This window comes from Lontra canadensis, unplaced genomic scaffold, assembly GCF_010015895.1.
Source record: "Lontra canadensis isolate GAN:19392208 unplaced genomic scaffold, GSC_riverotter_1.0 scaffold87, whole genome shotgun sequence".
Lineage (NCBI taxonomy): Eukaryota > Metazoa > Chordata > Mammalia > Carnivora > Mustelidae > Lontra > Lontra canadensis.
The window spans coordinates 3,944,723-3,966,969 of NW_022631081.1; the positions used below are offsets into that span (position 1 = coordinate 3,944,723).

Sequence of the window (22,247 nt, forward strand, 5' to 3'; positions counted from 1 at the left end):
CCCAGGTGACCATCCCAACCACACTGGCACACCCTCTGCCCAGCTGTGCTGAGCCCCTGCCGGCCCTCCCAGGAGAAGGGCAACAGCGCTCCTCACCCAGCAGAGGACCTCATCTCAACTCCAGTCCCGCCCGTCCTCGGACCAGGGGTTTGGGGAGCAGAGCTGACGGCGCTGGCCAAGGACGAAACACACCACCATGGTGACAGACTTTCTTTATAAACACCCAGAAGGAAGTTTTCTCATCCATCTTCTCAGGATGTCCCATGAGGGCAGGAGGGTGTAACTGCCTAGAGCAAAGCTAGGACTGGGGCTAGGACCAATGGCTTCAGGAGGCAGTGGGCGGGGGCCTCCCGTGTCCCCAGGAGGGGCCCTCATCTGTATCGTGATTGACACCGAAACTGACCCGAGGGGTGTCAGGTGGGGATGAGAGGCTCAGCCCCACTGGACGCTGGGCTGCAGGGGCCACCCCCCGGGTGGGGGTGCCCGCAGGGATGGAGGCAGCTCCTGGACCGGCGGCCAGCCTATGGGGTACTGGAAGATGGTGGTTCTCATGGGTTCCGCCCTAGAGAGGAGGAGAAAGTCAGAAAATGAGAATGGGGCCCAGCCCTGGCCCGGGCTGGGCCACCTCCCCCGAGTACCCCCTCTCCCCACCACCCCAGCTACGGTCAGCTGCTTGAGTGACCTTTCTGGAAGGTGGAGCCTCAAAAACACGCAGACCCTTCGAGCCAGCAATCTCACCTCCAGGAATGAGCCCAGATGAAACAGCAGAGCTGTGGGGAGAGACTGAGCTACAAGAAGCAGAAAAAAACCTGTGTTCACCTGTGGGGGACTGATTAAACACACCTGCACGACCACAGCAGCGAATGCTAAGCAGCCCGAGTAATGGTGAAGGCAGCTTTGTATGCACTGATAAGGAAAGGTGTGATGATGTACTGTGTGAGTAGAGAGAAAAAGCAGCTTATAAAATAATGTATATAGCATGATACTATTTTTGTTTAAAGATATATAACATATATAAATGCATAAAAAAAAAAAAAAACAACCCTGGAAGACAAAGCAAAATGTTAACAGTGGTTCTATCTGCGTGGTGTAGTTATGGGTGACTTTTTTACTTCCTTTATACTTTTCAAGAAAAGTTTTACAAGCATGCAAGCCTTGGAAATCAGAAAAAAAAATATTGTCTAAACTTTTTTAAAAAAGCCTCATTTCTCATGCAGCTCACTCTCCTTCCCCTGGAGCGGTCACCTGGGAACCCAGGGCCTATGTGGAGCATCTGCCCTGGGTGCCCAGCCAGGGGCTGCCTGTCCTCAGGGAGCAGACAGGTGCAAAGGCAGTCCCCGCCCCTCCCTCGCTCCCCCAGCTCCACATTCCAATGCTTCTGGACTTAATCCCCACCCAGTCCGCTGTTGCAGGGCCTCCATGCCCCCCACCGGCTACGGAGCACTTTGAACTCACCGGAGAGCTCATGTCTCCCCTGTGGGACTGGAGCTCTCATGTGGAAGAGACCAGGAGGCTAGGGGTGGTGTCCGCCGGTCCCCCAGGAGCCAGAGCCAGGCCTGGCGCAGGGAGGCCACTCAGTGAATGTCTGCTGACGACGACGAGTCACGCTGAGTGTCCTTACTGACTAGGCACTGCCTTGGGCCAGACACCAAGGTCTAGAGAAACCTCAAGCACCTTCATGTGAACCCCATTTGATAGATGAGGCAACTGAGGGGTGAAGAGTCAGTCACACACAGTCAGGGATTGGGGGATTAAGGGCTAACGGGCAACGTGGATGTGGGCTCCAGACACTGCCTCCAGGCCGCGGGCCCAGCTCTCAGTGGAGGCTGGGATCCAGCCCTCTGCCAAGGGGGAAAGTCCTGGGCCTCTGAGAGGTTTGGAGAGGCCTCAGGCCTCCGATGCAGAGGTGGTGGCTGGGGTCAGGATCCCTGGGAGTTTGCCTTGCCGCCACCACCGCCCCCGAGCCTGACACTCTTGGGGCCTGACCCGCAGGAGGGAGCACACTTGAGGACTTCAGGCGGCCTCCTGGTACAAGAGGCCAGGGAAATCCCCTGCTTAGCCGCTCGCTGCCTGCTGGAGAGTGCGGGAAGCAGCTCCCAACGTGATTTATGGCACTGAGGAGACTTCATAAACTCCGCCAGCTGCAGAGAAGGGTGGGAGTGGGGGAGCTCCGCCGTTGCTGGAAGGGAGAGCCCCAGCTGCCAGCCAACCCCAGGCTTCCTGCAGGGTTAAAGTGACTGCAATTCTCTGCAGAGAGGGTGTGATCCTGGCGAACCCCTTCCCGTGAGCCCCAGACCCTTCTCTAGAAGATGGGGCCGATTCCTGGGCAGCTGGGGCCTCCCACCAGCATAAGGGCAGCCCCTTCATGGGCTCAGACATGGACACATTCTCAGGGCCCCTGAGCTCTTGGAGCACACCCCTCCTGTCCCACACAGAGCGCACGGGACACTGGGGTGCACAAGGCCGACTGTGGCCTCTCTCATGGCCTGTGTGCCCCCGGCGCAAGGACAGGAGCAGCTCTCTTTTGCTTTTCCCCAGTCACGGTTCTGAGCTGAAGAAAAGAGTCTTAGGGAAGCGCCTGGGCTGGAACAGTAGCGCCAGTCAGAAGAGGGGTGCAAAAGGGGGAGATTAAGAGGGATAAAGTCACAATCTGAAGAGCCAACAATGGAAAACAGGGACAAGCACTGGCCTTGCCGGGGGATTAGTCCACGTCTGAGGCCAGCCTCTCCCTCTTGCCACTGTCTGCTCTGGGCAGATCCCTCAGGGTCAGTGGGCCAAGAAGGATGGTGCCATGTGCCAGGCTGGGGGCTCACAGGGCCTCTATTTCCCCCTTTTACAAGAAGGGTTGGCCTGGTACACCTCGAAGCCATGGCTAAGGCCATGGGGTTGGAGCCCTCAGGTGCAGGTGGCCCCATGGGGACCAGGCAGCCATCTTTGCCCTGTACCGCTGGGGAGGAAACACACCCAGAGAAGAGGAGCCACCAGACTGGTCCCCAGAAGGGGTCCACAGCACCAACACCCAGGGAATAGTCCTCCAGGCCAGGGACCCTGCTCCCCTACATGCTCAGATGCAGTCAACATGGCCTGAGCCTGCGCCAAGCCTGAACGGCAACAATGTGAGCTTGGCACCGAGAGAGGGGCGTCTTAGCTAAAGCCTGAAGGATGAGTCTGCTTTGCCAGGCAGAGGTGGGGAGGCAGTTCCAGGCAGACAGAGTAGTGTACACGTGCTGCACCACACCAGAAATGCCCACCACATCCAAGAAGCTGCCAGCATCCCGAGGGACTGACAGATGCCACATGAGAAAGGTGAGGGGACTGCATGGGCTTGGGCTTCCCTGAGGTCTGTCGAGCTGGGTGGCAGAGTGCAGAGTCCCTGAGGTCGAGGAAGCCCAGGAGGGTTGACGCAGGGGTCGGGGCCAGGTCAGGGCCTGGAAGTGTTTTAGAAGCGGGCTGGGGCTGTTCTGTGGAGGACAGTCAGGAGGGGCAGAGTCTAGGTGGGAGACCGGGAGGGACTGCTGCGTCCGTGGGGGAAGCTGGGGTACGTGATGGGCACAGAGGGAACGGTCTCTGTGGGGCTGCTTCCAGGGTAAGAGACTCAGGGACCAGGACAAAGCAGCCCGGGAACTTGAATCCCCTGACCCAGCAGGGGCCCTGCCACCAGTGGAGGCGCAGAGCCCAACACCCATGGACTGCGGACTAAGGGGCTCTCCTTCCTGAGACCGCCCTATGGGAGAGGGCTTGAGGAACACCGAAGCAGTGACAGCCAAGGTAATAAATGGTCACCTCCCTTCCAGCAACGTTTTTCTTAAGGCCAGAGAGGCCTGCTCTGCCCCAATAGCAATCCATTCTGCCTCTGAGCCCTCGGGAGGCAGGTGGAAAGGTACACAGGCACAGAGGACAAGGGATTGCTGGGAAAAACAGGTCCTCTGGAAAGGGCCAGCTCGAGTGCCCAGGGCATGAGGGGCACAAAGGACAGGTCTGACACTCCCTAGAGCTTAGGGTGGTCCCCGGTTGCAGGCCGCACCCCAGAAATAGCGACTGCTGTCCCAGCAGCTGGCTGCTGTCACTACTACTCCAGACGTCCAGCTTGGTGGGGGCCCTTGGTGACAGAGGTGGCCCAGGGTCTAGACCAAGCAGGGGCTTCAGCTCTTTCTCAAGTGACAGCTCAGTGCTGCTGAAAATAGCAGGTGTGGGACCAGGATGTTCACACTCCTCTGGAGGGGTTGAGATCCCTCAGCCACAAACCAGGGGCACCAATGCCCTTAAATGCCCAGGGCCAAGGGCCCGGCATACCACAGCACCTAGCACCCCTGATTATCAATGCTTACCACCGCTACCTGAGACTCTGGGCCTATCATTCAGCCTCAGTTTCTCCACCTCATCCCCCAGTCTTCTGAGTCTCATGGTCACAAGCATCCTGCACTGGATAGCACTGGGACACATCTGTCCCTAGGTGGGGAATTCTGGTCACCCGTCTCTACCCACTCCTACACTTGGGCCAGCCCAGGGACTGGGTCTTCCTGAGCCTTGTGAAAAGCTCAGGAGGTACCCAGGCTTTCGGTGCTCCCTCCCAACAGAATATGCACCAAGTCAGAGCAGGGAGGCGAGTGGGGAGCACAGCTGAGAGCCACAGGTAGCCAGGTCCAAGCAGGAGGAGAGTGGGGAAGGCCTTAGAACTCTCTGGGTCCCTCCAACCAGCCCCAGCCCTCTGACACACGGCTGATGGGGCCTGGGGCTCGAGACATGGATCCCTGGACAAGTCCCAAAGGGGCACTCCCCTGACCCAAATCACAACCACCTCAGACAGAACCAAAAGGGACGGACATAACACTCTAACATATGTGTCTGTACTGTATTGTTTTTAGGTGAGGGGACAAAATGACGCAGATCTAAAACAGCTAAGAAACAATTAAAAGTTGGGGTGCCTGGGTGGCTCAGTTAGTTAAGGACCTGACTCTTGATTTTGGCTCAGATTTCAGGGTCGTGAGATTGAGCCCTGCATCAGGCTCCATGCAAGGTGTGGAGCCTGCTTAAGATTCTCCCTCTCTCTCTGTCGCGCCCCATCACAACTGCAACTCACACTCTCTCAAACAAAAAACAAAAAACCCAACAACTAAAGGTTAATCTTAAAATGGTTTAACAAAAAGCTCTCTCCATGGGGACATGGAGAGAACACCAGAAGTTTAGCCCCTACCTCCTGGCAGGGCTCAGAGGCAAGGCCTCACCCTCAACTGTCCAGCCAGGTTCCGTCAGCCCAGGCCAGGCCACTGTTGCAATGGACCACACCACAGAGACAATAGGGTCTGAAGCCCCATTGCAAGACAGGCAAAGTAAGGCAGCCCAGTGCAAGCAGCTTTACAAAGTCACAGGGAGCTCACAGGCACATCTGGTAGCCCCTTCCCTGCTCTCTCCCTCCTTCAACACCAGGAAGAAGAGCCCAGGAGCCCTGGGACCGCAGGCAGCGCACACCTGAGGGCCCCTGACCCAGGGTGCTCCACCTACTTCTGAGCATACTGAGTGCCAGGCCCTGGCAGCAGCGAGGCCCAGCCGCCCCAGCCCCCTCCTCAAGGAGGCAGTGGGACAATGAGAGTGAGCTAGTCACATCTCTGAGTAATCCCAGCTCTGCCTTTTGGCCGTGTGCCCTTGGGCAAGTCACACCCTTACCTCCCCTTCTGCAAGGTTGGGGTAACCGCGCCTATCTGGCAGGGCCCGAGAGGAGACAGCTCAGTGACTGGCACCCTGTGGGTTTCCAGAACCACAATCAGGCCCCTCCCTCTGGCAATGGACTTGGTGATGTCCAGTCAGGCTGGCCTGGCCACCTGCTTCCCCTTCAGCCAGCACAGATGCCAATTAAGGGAGGAGCCACCAAGGCGGGAGAATGGGGCTCGGGAAAAGAACCCTTAAACGAGTGCCCCTCAGCCTTTCGCCTGGGCCTGGGGACCCAAGAGTCCCAGTGTGGCTCCTCCCTTGAGGAGCTCTGTGGGGGCATCCATGTCTGGTCCCTGGGCCAAGGCAGTTCATGGAGACGACTTGACTTCCAGTGAGGGCAGGCTGGCTAGCGTACTATCCCAGAGGGCATAGGAGACGGGGACCCACAGGACTGTACCTGCTGCTTGGAGCTGAGCTCAGCCGCTTGGCTCTCTTTTCCAACCAGTCTTCCAGACGGCCCTCGGGGAGCTCGACGACATCTAGTGGCCACTCCCTGGCCCGCCTCTCCTCTGTGAAGATAGGGAAACAGAGGTGAGTGAGGGGCATAATCACCCCTGGCTGGACCCCAACCTCCCACAAAGCAGCCAGAACCTTCCTGGGGATGAGTGCACAAGCTGGGAGGCCAGGAGCAGAACCACTGGGCAGTCCCTACCATGCGGCTCCCTTCCGAGGCCTGCCCCTCTGGGTCTCACTCTGCTTCCTCATTAAGTGGAGATAAAACACCGGCTGCCTCCCAAGCTTTTTGCAGTTGGACACATGATAAAGCATTAGAGAGCCTGGTCTTCAGGAGGGGCCCAAACCTGGGGGCAGAGAGGCAACGTGGGTTGCAGACCAGGGCAGGGCAGGATTTGGGTCTCTGCTCTGCTGCCTGCCAGGTCTCTCTGATCCTTGGCAGGGGAAGAAGCCTCAGCTTCCTGGTTTCCTTTTCTTTCCTTTTTCCTTTCTTTCTTTTTAAATTGTATTTATTTGCCAGAAAGAGAGAGAGAGAGATTGAGAGAGTGAGCACAGCAGAGGGAGAAGTAGGCTTCCCGCTGAGCAGGGAGCCTGATGTGGGGCTCGATCCCAGGACCCTGGGATCACAACCCGAGATGAAGGCAGATGTCCATCCGACTGAGCCACCCAGGTGCCCCATCCTGGTTTCTCTTCTCATAAAATATCCTGTAAGAACCTCTGCTCACTTCAAAGTGAGTCAATGGTTCAAACAAGCTGAGTGTGAGATGGGTCAGGATCTCTGGGAGGATGTGGGATAGGGCCTGGGGGCCAGAGGAAAACAATCCGACTTGGGCACCAACGAGGGGGCCAGGACCTGGGCTAGCACTGCACACACTTCATCCTACTTCACCTTTACAACACGTCAGGACATTGCCTCCAAGAGGTTTAGCCCTGTGCCAAGGTCACGGAGGATGTGGCAGAGCGAGGACTATCAGAGGTGCAACCGGGGGGGGAGGGGGTGCACACCTTTGCTTCCAGCCCTCTCAGGCTTCCCCCATCCCTGTCTCTACCAAGCCCCGTCTCCCGCTGCAGGCCCACTGGCCTAGGCTCTCCCCACCATGGGCCAAGGGTTCCCTGAGAGCCCACGGACAGTGAAGAGCTGGAGATGCCACCACTGCCAGGATTTGCTGGCGAGGCCTGTGGGGCCTCACTTCTGCCCTGGGAGAGCTCCTGGAAACCCTGTGTCTGGGCCAGGCCGGAGCAGTGCGTGGCCTGAAGGTTATGACTGGTTGGTAGCGGGGGAGGGAGGGGCGGTGAGGCCCACTGGGGATTAGGGCAAAGGCCAAGCTGCCCCGGACACGCATTGCTGCCCTGCGGCCACCCAGACAGAGGGAAGAGTGGGCAGCAGCGCCCTGGGAGGCCAGAATCAGCCTCTCACTGCGGGGTGCTCATGTGAGGTCCTTCTGCCCTGGGCTAGCTTCAGTTTCTCCATCTGTTCCATGAGGGGCTGCATGAGAAGATTGACTAAGACCATCTAAGTGCAAATGGCCTTGTTCTCTAACTGGAGAAATGGGAAGTGAATTTCCCAAAAGCAGACTTGGCAGTTTCCACAGGGAGCTAAACTTGTTCTTCCCTGGAATTACTAGACCTGAGAGTTCTGAGGGCAGGGAAGGTGTCCTAGACATCCCTTTGTCCCCAGGATGCAATAGGGGATCTGCCTGGTGCTGAGTAAGGGCTGGAGATAGATGTTGCCTGATGAAGGGAAGGAGGAAGGATATGCAGGAATGGGCGTCCAGCAGGGCACAAATGAGGCTGAGGCACACCCTTCAGGGCTTCTGGACAGGAAAGCCCCACATACCACTTTAAACCCCACAGAGAACACAGATGGGGGCCCCCCATTCCTTCTCCACTATGCCTGCAGCGGTGTGGAGGCCTTTCTGACACCCACCCCATCACCTGGGGCAGCCCTCAGCTTATTCCCACAGGATGGCCACAAAAGAGGAGGGGGTGCCTGGGTGGCTCAGTCAGTTAAGCATCTGCCTTTGGCTCAGGTCATGATCCCAGGTCCGGGGATCGAGTCCCGCATTGGGCTCCTTGTTCAGCAGGGAGGCTGCTTCTCCCTCTGCTGCTCCCCCTGCTTGTCTCTCTCTCTCTCTCTCTCTGGCAAATAAATAAAATCTTTGAGAGGGGGAAAAAAAAAAAAAAAGAATCTATTTAAAAAGAAAAAAAAAGGAGAAGGAGGTGGGGAGGCAGAGAGCGGTTTTGCGGGCCTCAGATCTGGCACCCCACCCCCAGCAACCCACTTCACGCCCCAACCCAGGGTCCCCGCCAAAACACACCCTCCACCTGGATGCTCAGCTCCTGGAGGTCTCTCTCTGACATGTGGGAAAACCTGCAGTTGGAGCCGAAGTCACACTGGCCTGCAACAGGGAAGGGAAGACAGTTACTCACCACTTGGAAGAGCTCCCACCGTGTGCAGAGGGGCACCCTGTGGGGGCAAAAGGCTTTAAGAGTCTACAGAGTAACAATCCCACCCCCAAAGAAAAACTTGGACTCTCTCTAGCTCCACCCACCCAAGCAGCCAGAGCAACCTGTCTGGTCCACTCTGCCCCGTTCATGACCCTGGGAAGCAAATCGCGAAGCCTTCCATGATTGGGGTGCACCGGCCTCTGTAGGCTTGTCTGTTGTCACCACTTTCCTGGCCCCTGGCCCCTGTTCCCCAGCCTCAACAAACCACAGTGGGGGGGTCCCTGAAAGGGTCACACTTCCTCTCTTCAATCCAGGCCCTTGCATCTGCTGTGCTCTCTGCCTGGTGCCCACCTGCCCATTTGGTTCGCATGAGCCACTGGACTGCTCCCCAGAAAGGTTTCAATTGTAGCTTCAATCAAGGAGGCACCAAAGCCCAGGAGAGCTTTCCGAATCTCAACCAGGGAGACCAACTCATGTCTCAAAATAGCAGGAGCCTGCAGGTATCTTAAGCCAGCAGAACCTCCCAGTGGTGTTTTCACAGCCAAGTGAAGTCTGTTGGGGAGGCCCTTGACCTGCGGTCCTGGTGACCATTCTAGAGGCAGCACTGTCTCCTGAGGGGAAAACAGCCATTCACCTGTCTTCTTTAAACCAGCAGCATTACCTCTCCCCAGGGCCAAGCTCTCTTACACACTTAATGGTAATCACCATGGTTCCCCTCTTTGCCTTGGCCATTAGGAAGCTTAGGGCCAAATACCTAGAGAGTACATAGGAACTCAAAGCAAGCATGGAGGAAATGAATCATTCTCTTGGCTTTGTCTTCTTTTTCCTACCTTATCTTCATCTGCTCTTGGTTCCTTCACTTACTGAGGTTTTCATCTCTTTGAAGTATAATGCACCTTTATTTGGTGAGTGTTGAGCAGTCAAATCAACACTTAGCATTCTTGGTTCTAATTCTGAAGCTTCTCATCAAACCTGTTACCATCTCCAGCCCTCCCTGCTGGAGGGTGGGCTCCCAGGCTAACCTAATCAGCCAGTCCATCACAGCCATCAAGGTCTCCTAGATTTATTTGCCATCTCCCAGTGCTTGCTTGTTCTGGGTGGGCTGGTAAAATCATATTTTAGGTCCAAAGAGCTGAGGAACTAGGCCCTGGAAGTCATTCCCAAGGCACAATCCTTGGGGAAGTTCCAACTGACCAGCTGGCTGACACACCAAGACCATAAATTGGGCTTGGGTGGTGGCTGGGGTAGGGGAGAGGCTCCGCAGAGGTCTGAGCAGGCCAGATGGGGCATGCTGGTCCTAAGGGGGACCCTAACTGAGTAGAACAGGTTACCTGTCAGTAGAAACTTCCTACAAGGCCTCTTGTTCTGTTCATCTAGCAAAATGGCAGCCGCATCTGCAAGAAGAGAGAGGGTCCGGGTTCAGACTCAGGCTGCACACAGGCACTTCCTATCCCCGAAATCAGAAAAGGGAAGAGTTCCCACCCACAGAGGAGTGTAGGAAGGGATGACCACAGGTAGGGATGCTGGGCAGAAGCATCTGAGCTTCAGGTGACCTCAGCCCCTTCCTCCCCACCCAGACCTAGCCAAAGGCAAGAACCAAGTTTTAGGTCTGAGGCTCTTGGCCTAACCATGCCACGGAACCACCTGGGTAGTTTTATTTATTTTTTTAAAAATATTTTATTTATTTATTTTATAGAGCGATCACAAGTAGGCAGAGAGGCAGGCAGAGAGAGAAGGGGAAGCAGGCTCCCCGCTGAGCAGAGAGCCCGGTGTGGGGTTGGGTCCCAGGACCCCGAGATCATGACCTGAGCCGAAGGCAGAGGCTTTAACCCACTGAGCTACCCAGGCACCCGTTTTGTTTTGTTTTAAATCCTGGTATGGTAGACTTCTCATACTGTCTTTGCAACTTCTGTGACTCTGTAATTATTTCAAAAGAGAAAGCTAAAAAAACCCTCCTGGTGCCCAGGAAGCCCACCAGTAAGTCCCAGGGCTCAGGCATCGGTCCACGGCCAAGCCTGCAACCTGCTGCTCTCTTGTTCCCTCCTCCGCCCTGCCAGCTGCAGGCCTCCGCAGGACTTCCCAGCAATCTTTCCAGAAGCAAACCTTAACCCTGGTTTCCTCCAATTTTTTGACCTTTATTTTCATCATATACTTATGATTTAAGTTTTGTGTGTTTCTTGGTAGGTAAAGAATCAATCAGTCAAAATCTGTGAGTAAGACAGGAAGGGGCTCTGACTCGGAGGCCCTGATGTTGCCCTGGGAGCCTGGGCTGGACACTTGCCGCATGGGTCCCGCTGCCTTTTCTAGAGGCCACTGGAGCAGAGGAAAGACCAAGGGTTTCCAAGTTCCCGTACACTTGACTCCGGGCAAGTGGCTTTATCTCTCCAAGGATCTGTTGCCCCGCATGTAAAATGGGAGCACAATTCTCCTCTGGTAGGGTTGCTGTGAAAAGCGAATAAGACACAGAGCCCTTGGCAGAGGCCCCTGGTGATCCCAAGCCTGAGGGCACATTACAATTGCCAGGACAGTGGGGCTGGGAGTGGCTTCGGCATCACATTCCCCAGGTGACACTAACGTGAGGCTGGGGCTCAGAACCTCTGTCGTGGACGCTCGAACAATGCTGAGCGGTAGCAGTTCTTATTTCGTGTCCTCCTCACGAGCCCACGGCACGGCTCTAACATCCCCACCTTGCAGAGGGGAAAACCGAAGTTCGAACAGGGGCAAGGGCACATCGTCAGGAAGCGGCAGCGCCAGGTTTGAACCCTGGTGTGAGTCTAAAGCCCCTGTCCTTCCCCGAGTGGCCACGGCTCCCCTGGTGGCGGGTGAAGTGGCCGGCTCTGATGGGAGGTTCACCCTTCCTCCCTTCCCCGGCACCAGGCAGCCGGTGGGGGTGGGCTGCTGTGGTCAGGAGTTGGTTATGAGAGAACTCCCTCCGGGGGTGACCCGGTGGAGTGTGGGTGGGGCCGGTAGGGTACGGGGTGTCCTCAGTCAGCACTGGGCCTGTCAGACTCAGCCCATCCAGCTGGTCCCACAGACCGTCCCACGGAGGTGCACTGGTCGGGGCATTCGAACATTGCCCCGTCCCACCTCCACATCCCAGAGGTAGGGTAGCTGAGCTGGGGTGGGGGTCTGAGCCTAAGTCTTAGCCAAGGCGTCCTGGGGACTCAGTGCGGCAGAAAAGTCCTAGGCTGCCCAGCGCCCTGGTTCTTGACCCCAGCCACATGGCAGAATCACTAGGCAGCCTTTAAAATACAGGGATTCCCTGGGCCCATCCTTCTCAGATTCTGCTTTAATTCAGCCGACAGGGAGAGCATGAGAATTGTTAAAAGCTCCTCAGGGACTCTGAAAGACACCCAGGACTGAGAACCCGAAACCAGGGCCTGCGCGAAGAAGGCATGCTCCTCCAACCTGGTATTCAAGGCTCCTCATGATCTGACCCTATTGGTCCTTCTTGCTTCATCTCACAAAATTAACAGCTGCCCTGGTGCCTGGTGTTTGTTTGCTTGCTCGTTTAGATATTCATCTAACAAACATTTACTGAGCACGTCCTGTGTGCCAGGCACCACGCCAGGATGAGGATTTAGTGGAGAATAAGTCAGACCTGCTTCTCCCTTCCAGTCCAACAGTCACACTAAGCCATGTGGACATAAACAGGGGAACAGCTAGCATGCAGCCAAATGACCTGACCTCGCCTGGGGACTGGAGAGGGCAACCCTGAGGACACTGTGCCTGAGCTGAGTTCTGAGATGGAAGGGCTAGGCTGAGGGCATGGAGGACAGCAGAAAAGGCATGCCCACTGAAGGGACACTACCTGCAATGGCCAGAGTGGTTGGGGCTTGGACGGCCAGGTGGGCAGGGCATGGAGGCCTGTACAAGACAGGGGTTCTGCCAAGAACACACCGTTATAACTGGGAGTGGAGTTGCCTAGGAGAGGAGGCCCTGGGAGCCAAGGACATACTAAGTGCTCACTGAGATAAAGGGCCTGAGGCCAATCCTTTTGTGGACCCACATGGTTCCTACTGAGTGAACCCTTATTGCCACACAGTCGTCATGAAAACACTGAGCCCCTGTCACATCCCTAGGAGGTGGGTACTGTTGTTAGGGCTCTTTAACACAGGGTAGAATCAGGACAACACTGTTCGTGAGTGACACCTTGGGACAGCCAGCCACCCTGCCTAGCTCCAGCACTCATACCTGTCCTGGCCACGGCAGATGCATGGTCAGTCCCGCTGCGGGTGAGGGGACTTGTCTAAGGTCATGAAACTGGGAGCAAAGTGGGTGTTGAATCCTAGTCCAGGCTGGGGTGCCATGTGCCTCCCCAAGGTCTGTGCTGTGCAGTTGGCTCAGACAAGCTGGAGCCTCGGGGAAGCCTCATAAAGTGGAAAGAGCTCCTGCGCTTGCTGTGGACCCCGGGTGAATATCATCTACCATCTTGAAGTCACCACCTTTAAGTGGGGACCCCCACCTGCCCAGCCTCCCTTGTAGAGCTGTTCTAAGGATTGAATATGCCGGGGGATGTGAGAGGACACTGGGAATGCAGGGCCCCCAAGAAGGGGCTTACGGTACCGACTCTTTCATCTTTCTTTCTTTCTTTCTTTAAGTAATACAACAGCCTCTGCCAATCAGCCCTAGACCCAAAGACCCACCTGTTCTTCAGCTGAGATTCTGGAGCTGGAAGCAAACACCAAGGTAATCTTGAGGCCTGGCTCCTGCCAGATCGCAGTCCCCACTGGATTTGTGGGGCAGGGAGCCTCTGCCTGACACCAGAGTCAGAGGCCTACCAGGCACCTCGGAGAACCCTATGCCACTGGTACCACTCTGTTCCCACTCCCAGCCCCTTGTGACCTCAGCCATGCCTGGCCTGCTGCGCAGCCTGGCCGCCCTCCCTCACCCAAGCCTCAGCTTCCTCCTCAGGAATGAGTCTGGGAGAGCTCTGAACAGACTGTGCCAAGGCCCCACCCCAAACGTGCCTCTGGGGATGGGCTCAGGTGACCAATAAGTTTTTTTTTTCAAGGTCTCCAGGTGATCCTAACTTGAAGGGCGGAGCTCAGCCTTAGAGATTTGCTGATGAAGCAAAGGACAAACCACAAAAGTGCAGCAGGCACTCCATAAACGCCCACTCCCTTCTTACGAGTGGAATTCCCACTCGCAGACCAGGGCAGACTCTGTCCTTCTCCCTTCTCAGCTGCTGAGACTCAGCTCCTTCCTTTTGCTCTAGGAATCCTGCTCCCTGGCTCATGAAGCATTGGCCCTGCCCCAGCACATTCTAGAAGCTCTGGGCCCATCCCCACCCCACCGCCAAGCCCCCTGTCTGTTTCATCAGCTCCTGGCTGGCCACCCCAACGTCTCCCTCGCTGTCCAGCAGCTCCCTTGCAGCGAGCACCTCGAAGGTGCCAGGCTCTGCACTAGGTGCTTGTGGCGTGAACTCACTGGCTTTGGTAGCACCTGCTCTGAGAAGCCTTTCCCGGGAAAGCCCTCCCTCCCCGCAGCTTGGTTATTCAATTGGCCCGCCAGTCATTCAACAGCCATTTTCTGCACCCCACACTCACGCAGCAGGCGGGCTTCACTGTCAAATGCAGCTCGTGAGCACTGCCTTCACTTACACCAGCCGGCCCCAGTCCTGCCACTGGCTTCAGCCCCTACCACCCTCCTCTCCTACTGGTCCAGCCACACCTTCTCTCCTCTGCTCAGACAGCACCTAATGCTTTGTTCGTGGCCGACTGCTTCGGCATACGCTCTGCCCAAATGCTGAGGCTGGCTTTTCCCTGTCTTTCCCACCGTTGGCTCAAACATTATCTCCCTGGAAAAACCTTCTTCCTGGCCACTGTATCCCCAGAGGCTGGCAGAAGGGAGCCTCCATCTCGGTCAAGATTACTGGGGAACGGAGCTCACATTCCAGCGTGCCCCTTGCATGGCCCATCGGTGGCCCCAGTTTTCCTTTCTTTGGCTCATCCAAGAGCCCTGACCAAGCCTATCACTGGCCCCGGTACTTCCTTGTCTGCCCATAAGAAAGATCGGAGAGCTGGCCTCCATCGGCGCAGCTGCCCCGCCAGCCAACGCTCACCTCGAAACATGTCATACCAGACCTTCTTGGCCTTGAGGTGCTGCAGCCCATTCAGGTGCTTCTTGCGGTTGTGGAGGTTGTCCTGGAAGGAGCGGTTGCAGTAGTCACAGAAGTAATGCTTCCCCATGGCAGGCTATGCCGGGTGCTGCTGCTAGAGAAGCCGAAGCGCCTGGTCAAGAGTAGGGAGGAAGGGCCAGGCACCAAAGCCTGCAGTGGTGACGGAGGAGGCAGGCTGAGGACAAAGCAGAGGCTGATACCTGGCACCCGCCAGGGGGGGGTCTGTGTGACATGCCTCGGGGCACTCCCGGCTGCCCTAAAACGAAGGGAAGGAAGAAACAAATGGTTAACTGACAGCGATCACCGTCCTGCGGGATGTGGGACAGGAGTCTCCCTCACTGTACAAATATCTTAGCGATTCACAAAGAAAAAGCATTCTTATCAGTTGGCTAAATTTCAGAGACCCATAGACTCAATTTCCTGGAGCCCGAACATCACCCTCCCCTCCACAGTGATGTGGGAAACAAAGGCAGAAGGGAATGTAAATAAAATTAAATTTCTTTATAACCTGCAGCCCATTCACAAGTACTTGGGATACATAGAGAGTAACATTCCTTCTGGAAACTCCCAACTATCTTAACGTTAACACCTTACAGAAGGAAAAACAACCTTAGCTGGACAATAGCCAGGCCTCCAGCATCCCAGAGGGTCTTCATTAGCATATGAAAGTCCTTTGGGACCCCTCTCTTTTTCCTTACATCCCCCAACTCCCAAGTATATCACCAGCCACTCCTCACAACCCCAGTGCAGCAGCTTTGCTGCCCCCTGGTCCTGTCCCCATGCTTTAATAAGATCACTTCTTTTGCACCAAAGATGTCTCGAGAATTCTTGACAGTGAGCTCTGGACCTCACCTACATTCTGAAACAACAGCATGCAGCACAGCCCCCAACTGAGCATGGCCTGAAGGCCAGTGTAATGAAGGCTCTGGTTACACACGCCTCATTTAAACTCCAGAACAACCTGGAAGGAACTACACGGGCCAATGAGTACGCCTGCGAGGCCTCATTCCAGGCAACAATTCTGATGCCCAGCCTCCATCCCAGGGCCAGTGATCACGGAACTTCAAGGGTGAGACCTAGGCCTCAGCATTTCTGTAAAGTTCCCCAGGGAATTCTATGCAACCAGGCTGGAGAGCCACCGCCTTACACCCTCTGGCCACTTCCCCACCTTCCCCCCAGCCCTCCCAAGTCCACCTCTGACCTCCTCTCTCCTCTTCTCTCCAGTCTGGCCACATCAGCCTCATCTCTGCTTCTCGCACCTGCCAGGCACCCCGCCACCTCATACATCTGGTCCTGCTGGTCCCTCTGCTGGGATGCTCTCCCTTGCGACCCTGCTCACTGGATTCCTTCAATCTTCACTCAAATACTATCTTCTCAGTAATCTCCTATGAGGGCTTTATTTAAAATTGCAGAATTTACTTAGCTTTCCCCATTCCCTGCTTCATTTTTATCACCTTTGAAGTAATAAGTTACTTGTTATGCTTATTATCTTTTTCTCCCAACAAAACTATAAATCCACGCAGGCGGGTATATTTTTGTTTTGTTTACTGCTGGAGCCCCACTACCCAAAGTGGTGCACAGTACAGAGTAGGCAACCAATATTTGTTGAGTAAACGGATTAATTCCCACTTTCCCTACAGGACAACTGAGGTTCACAGAAAGGAAGTGATTTGCCCAAGGTCACACAGCTGATGAAAACGCAAAATCCAGATGCCCTAAAAATCCCACTGCTGGGTGTCCTCTCTTCCTGAGCCAGCTCAAAGCTTACAGAAGCCAGAAGGCTCAGGCAGAAATGCAAACAGTTTCGCCAGGAGATTAGCTAAACTCTTAGATGGCAGGTCCCCACCAATCAGAGAGGGAAATGAGAATGTTTCAGGGTCTTAAGACCCCTCAGCGATGGTGACCATAGCTACCACACCCGACCCAGGAGATCCCCGGCCATAGGCAAGGGGTAATTCTGAGTGTCAGGGCTGCCCTTGGGTCCCCAGGTTTACTGACACGAGACAAGAGGATGAATGGGTCTACTCTGGGCTGCCAAGTGAGATATGCAAAGGCTGAGCCCAGACTACCCTCTCACTCTTCAGGTCCTACAGTCTGATCCCTCGTTTCCCAGAGCAGAGGCCCAGAAGAGGATGGAAAATGACTTCCCTAAGCAAGCCAGGCTAACAGCAAAAGCACAACTCCCAGGACTTAGCAAATTAAAGATACGGCTGGGACCTGACCACAGGGCAGATGGATGGGGGAATGCATCTTGGGAAGAAGAGAAGGGGGAGAGAGACAGAGACAAACAAGCCCCCTGGACAGTCCAGGCAGCCAGGTGGGTCGATGGAGGCCTTTCCTGCGGCAGACAGGGATAGCAGCCATTAAGTCAAGGGCTGTAATGGGATCGGGAACAGTCATTCAAAATGAAAACGTATAAAACCTCTCTTCTTCTATTACTGCTGAGAAACCACATCCCAGACACATGGACTTGATATATTAAATTTGGCAGCTCTAATACACCCCGTCTTGCCAATAAACTTATAGGAATTGGATTGAAATTGTAAGAGATGAACGTTTAACGGCCGAGTGCTTAACCAAGCCATTCACGAGGCCTCAAGCTCTGGAGAGCTGCTGGCTCTGGAGAGTCATGGGGAGGGGAGGGGGTCCCTCTGGGAGGCAGAGATAGAGCGCTGGCTCTGCGGCAGTCTTGGCTGAACAAAACCACACAGGGCACAAGGCTGGCCAGGTGACCTTGGACCTCTCCCACCCTCTCCTTTTGCTGCAGGAATGTGAGACAGGGGGTCTGACGGGTTAGCTGATTGCCTGCAGAGCAGTAAACAGAAGTTTGGTAATCCAACTGAAATGTTAATGAGAGTAATGGAAACACAAATGACACTAATAAAGTCCAGCATGTAGCAAGTGGTAAAGAAATGTCACCTACTATTTGATTTACTGAGCACCTACTAGTGTGGCATGAGGCTAAGAGCTTTACAACGCATCATCTCATTTAATCCTAAGGACAACCTGTGAGGCAGGACCTACTCCACTTCTTCAGATGAGGGCACTGAGGCTCCAAAAAGCAAAGTGCCTTAGCCAAGGTCACAGGGCTGGAAAGCAGCCAAACTGGGTTCAGAATCCAGGCAGGGTGGCTCTAGAGCCCACGCTCCTCATGGCTTAGGAAAGCCTCCTCCCAACAAATCACGCTGCTGACTGCTCTCCTTTTTTCTTTTTCTTTTTTTTTTTAAAGATTTTATTTATTTGACACAGAGAGAGAGAGATCACAAGTAGGCAGAGGGGCAGGCCAAGAGAGAGGGGTCACAAGTAGGCAGAGAGGCAGGTGGAGAGGGGGGGAAACAGGCTCCCTGCCAAGCAGAGAGCCTGACATGGAGCTCGATCCCAGGACCCTGAGACCATGACCTGAGACGAAGGCAGAGGCTTAACCCACTGAGCCACCCAGGCACCCCTGACTGCTCTCCTTTTTAATCAGTTACTATACCCTGGGGACCACAGGCCCCCCTCCAAACCCAAGAGGTATGTGTTATAAGCCCACTTGCGAAGGAGAAGACTGGGGCTCAGAGTGGTGCCACGAGGGACCCCAAGTCACACTTCCAGGAAAGAAAGTCAGAGCAGCTCTCGCGGTGCCTGCACTTGGACTGGAAATGATGAGCCCCTTGGCAGTGGAGGGTGGGGGGGAGAGAAAGAAAGAGAGAGAGAGAGTGTGTGTGTGAAGTTTCCTCCTCACTTGGACTTGCTGGGAACGCCTCCCTGAAGTCATATAATGAGCCTCTTGGCAGTGGACACTGTGTGTGTGTGTGTGTGTGTGTGTGAGAGAGAGAGAGAGAGAGAGAGAGAGAGAAACACGTTTCCTCCTCTCTCTCACATGCATGAACCTCAGCGGAGAAGCGCCCACCCACACCTTCCTTCCTCTGCCCCCCCTGCACCTGGCACAGGGGCAGCACTCAGCTGTCCATGGTGGGTCAATGCACCCCGCGCTCTTCTCCCAGCTCCGCTAGGTGAGGTTGTGGCTCTGTCATTTGCCCACTCGGGGTCTCAGTCTCCCCATGTGTGAAGGGGGAGGCGGGCAGCTAGACCAGGTGATCTCTAAGGGCCTCTCCAGACAGCCACGTTTAAATCCAGGTGCCACTGCTTTCTAATTCTGTGCTCAGCTTCCTACTATGAAAACTGGGATAGTAACAGGGACCACCTCAGGGATTGTTCTGAGAATCAGCTCATCTGTGCACACATACTTGACTTAGCAGAGCCTGGCCCCCAGGGGCCCCTCAAGAAACAACAGCCAGCATCACCCATCATTATTACTGGTCTTCCAAAGGCCTGTATTTCAGAAAACTGAGGCTCGGAACAAGGAACAGGATGTCAGTGTCCAAGTGACAACTGGGGGCAGCTGGTCCGTATGACAGATGAGGAAAGGTGAGGCCAGGAGTGGGTAAGTCGGTTGCCCAAAGCACACAGCACAAGGCAGAGGTGGGACCGGACTTCAGCCTTCATGATGGGCCCAGACGCCTGCCCTGAACAGCAGCTCTGCAGAGCCCGTACAGCCCGGGAATGGTGTCAAGGGGAGCAATCGAGCTCCAGGGCAATCTGTGCATCCCACTTCCCAGCAGGCCAGTCCCCAGGGAGGCTGAGGTCCTGGGCAGGAGCTGGGCTTCAGCAAGGTGACCTTGCCCTGACAGCAGCCAGCTGTGAGCTTCTAGCGGTCCTGACCCAACTGCCTCCCTCTCTAGCGCCTTGGCGCACATTAGGAAAAGGTGCTGGTGCAGAATTCTCCAGACAGATACGGTGCCCTGCCACTGCGTATTTGGCATCTGGCAAGCAGAGCTTATCTCACTCCGACTCACCCCTCAGCCAGGTGTCCTTGCACAAGGCACAGCCTGCACCACCGCACTTGGAAGCCCTGAGTGGGAGGTCAGGGAAGGGGGTGGCGGAGACAGCTGGACATCTCCAAAGGCGCCCAGACACCAGCAGGGGGCACTGACTAAGCTGGCCCTCTCAGCCGTGATTCATCCTCATCCTCTGGGACTGGTGCGGTCAGCGGCTATGAACAAGGCACCATCCTGCCTTGCTGGAAACGGAGACAGTGCCACCTGCCCATTCTCAGGGATCGGGTCCATGTTTGCAACAGCAGCTGCTGGCTCCCTGGAGCTTCACCAGGTGACAAGGTGGCTCCCTATGGCCAAAGGGCAGCAGGTTGAGGCCAGTGGGACAACCCCTGGGGTCACACAGGTGTGGGTTTGAATCCCAGGTCTGCCACTCATCAGCTAGGTGAACTCTAGAAAGTTATTTCATCCCCCTGTGCGTGTCCTTAGCTCTAATCTAGGGACCCCCATTGCTATTGTGGATTGATAAAGGCAGTGGTCTATTAGGATGCCTACCATATAGTTAGTGCTCAGAGAACGGAGGTTCTAACTGCTGGTACTAAGGCCACCCAGGCAGCTCACTCCCTCGCTCTCCCGGTGAGCCTGCCCAGACCACCGGATACAAGAGTGGCAGCCGCAGGCACTCTGCCCCCCTTATGACATGCTGTTTCCCCTAGCTCGTCTCACCTCACCTGCTGCTTTACTGTCATGTATGTCTGCCTCCCCACTACACTATATGTGGGTCCCGTGAAGGCAGAGAGATCTATCTGTCCTGCTGCACCCCAGCACCAGGAACACAGCATTGCACATGCCACTGCCTGTGGAAGGAGCCACCCACAGAACCTGAGGCCTCTTGCCCTCTGCTCACCTATAGCTCCCAGACCCTCTTCTCCTCCACTGCGGATCTAGGGACCAGGACAAGGATGGGCAGAGGAGAGACACAGAAGGTCCTGAAGACGAGTCTCTCGCTGCCACCACCGCCCTCCCTGCAGGACTCCTGTCTCCAGCAGAGCCCTGCTCTACTGACTTGACCCACACCGGGCCATCTGTGGCACCTGACCTCAGTCTTCTGGGTCTTCCCTCAAGGAGACACTGTGGGGTCGAGGAAAAAAAAGAGAATGGGGGTGGGATGGGGGAAGGGAAGACTGCATCAGATTCCTGCGTGCTAGGCACCTGGCTTTCGTTCCCTTATTTGATCATCACAGGGACCCTTTGAGCAGATGTCAAGGTGTCCATTTCACAGATGGGGACGCGGGTTCAGAGATACTCCTCATCTGCTCAAAGCCAAAACTGAGACAGACTCCGGTAATAGTCATTTCTCATCAGCCTGAGTGCTGCTGGTGGGCCAGTGGCACAGAGGACCCCCCAGCACCCTCTGGGAGAGACCTCACCATGAAGCCAAAAGGCGTGGAGAGCCAGCACTGCCCCTGGGGTCCGGGTGAGTCCTGAAGCCTTTCTCTTCCCATCGCACTGCTCCGCTATGACACGCCCTTGGGGCAGACGTTCGTGCTTCATTGATATTCTTGGTTCCTTTCGTCGTGTGTGTCTCAGGTACAGAGCTGTCTTTGGCACAAGGCTAAAATAAGCCAACAGCTTGGCCGTGGCCAAGGGCTGGGAGACGCATCGTAATAATTACCCAGGCCTTGTGCTCGCCACATGCTGCCCTCGAGCTCACCTGTCATTTCTTCTAATTATGGCACCGCCAGACCCCAGGTAAACAGTAAACAGCAGCCAGAGGACGGCGTTATTGCACGCCCGCTAGGAGCTCAGCAATGTCCCAGGGGCACATATGCCTGCCGTCTGGAGCTGATGGCATCAGAACTGGCGCAGGTGTGGGCGGGTGGCCTGCAGGCTATACCACTCAGAGCCCAACTCCAACAGAAGTGCCAGGAAGATCCAGACGTCTTCCCTGATAGGGGCCCCATTATGTCAGGGTCTCCCTCAGATGCCTCAGTGCTTAGCAACAACCACACACCTCTCTCATCCTGACCTCATTTACGTGTTCCACCCCTGGGTGTTAGGCACATGTGTCATCATGCTCCTGGCCCTCTAAGGCAGTGGGGGGCTCCCCACCCACAGCAATTCCTAATTCGGCAGGTCTGAGCCAGGGCCAGGATCTAAGGAAAACGATGCACAGTCCACAGACCATGCTCAGAGAAATGCTGGTCTGAGGTAGATGAGGGACTGAAGAACAGAGAGGGTGAGAGCTTACCCAAAGTCACACAGACTACCCAAGCCAGTTCTTACTCTATAATCATTTAACTCAGGTCTGAATCTCATCTCTGCCATTTCTGGGTTGTGAAATGCTCCGCAAACTACTCACCCTCTGAGCCTCATCTGGGAGACAGGCATAATCATTCTTATGGAATGATGGCCTAAAACTATTCCATAAGATCACTGTGAGGATGAAATCATGGATACGAGGTGCTTAGCAGAGTGGCTGGCACGCTAACAGTGCTCAGTACTCATCTGTGGATGCAGCGGCCAGCCTCTGCGCCCCCTACCTTCTGGGGTTTGTGCTTTGTGTTGTCTGCTCCCACACCATAGGAGGACTGGTCTGCAGGACTAAGGGAACAGAGTAGACATGATCGTATGTCACTTCTACAATCGGGTGATAAGACAATACGCCTTCCATCCTGGGGCCTCTTTCTCTGATCACT

At 55.4% G+C, this 22,247-nt stretch overlaps 1 protein-coding gene across 1 annotated transcript; it reads right to left on the reverse strand.

Moving 5' to 3' along the window:
• Window positions 1-195: 195 nt before the first annotated feature.
• Window positions 196-14,942, reverse strand: ZMAT5 (zinc finger matrin-type 5). Its single transcript, XM_032883360.1, has 5 exons — window positions 14,675-14,942; window positions 9,942-10,004; window positions 8,481-8,561; window positions 6,107-6,218; window positions 196-562 (listed from the first exon to the last, which is right to left on the reverse strand). Exons 1-5 carry the CDS (start codon window positions 14,799-14,801, stop codon window positions 433-435), a joined length of 513 nt encoding a protein of 170 aa, XP_032739251.1. The 5' UTR covers window positions 14,802-14,942; the 3' UTR covers window positions 196-432.
• Between the last annotated feature and the right edge of the window lie 7,305 nt (window positions 14,943-22,247).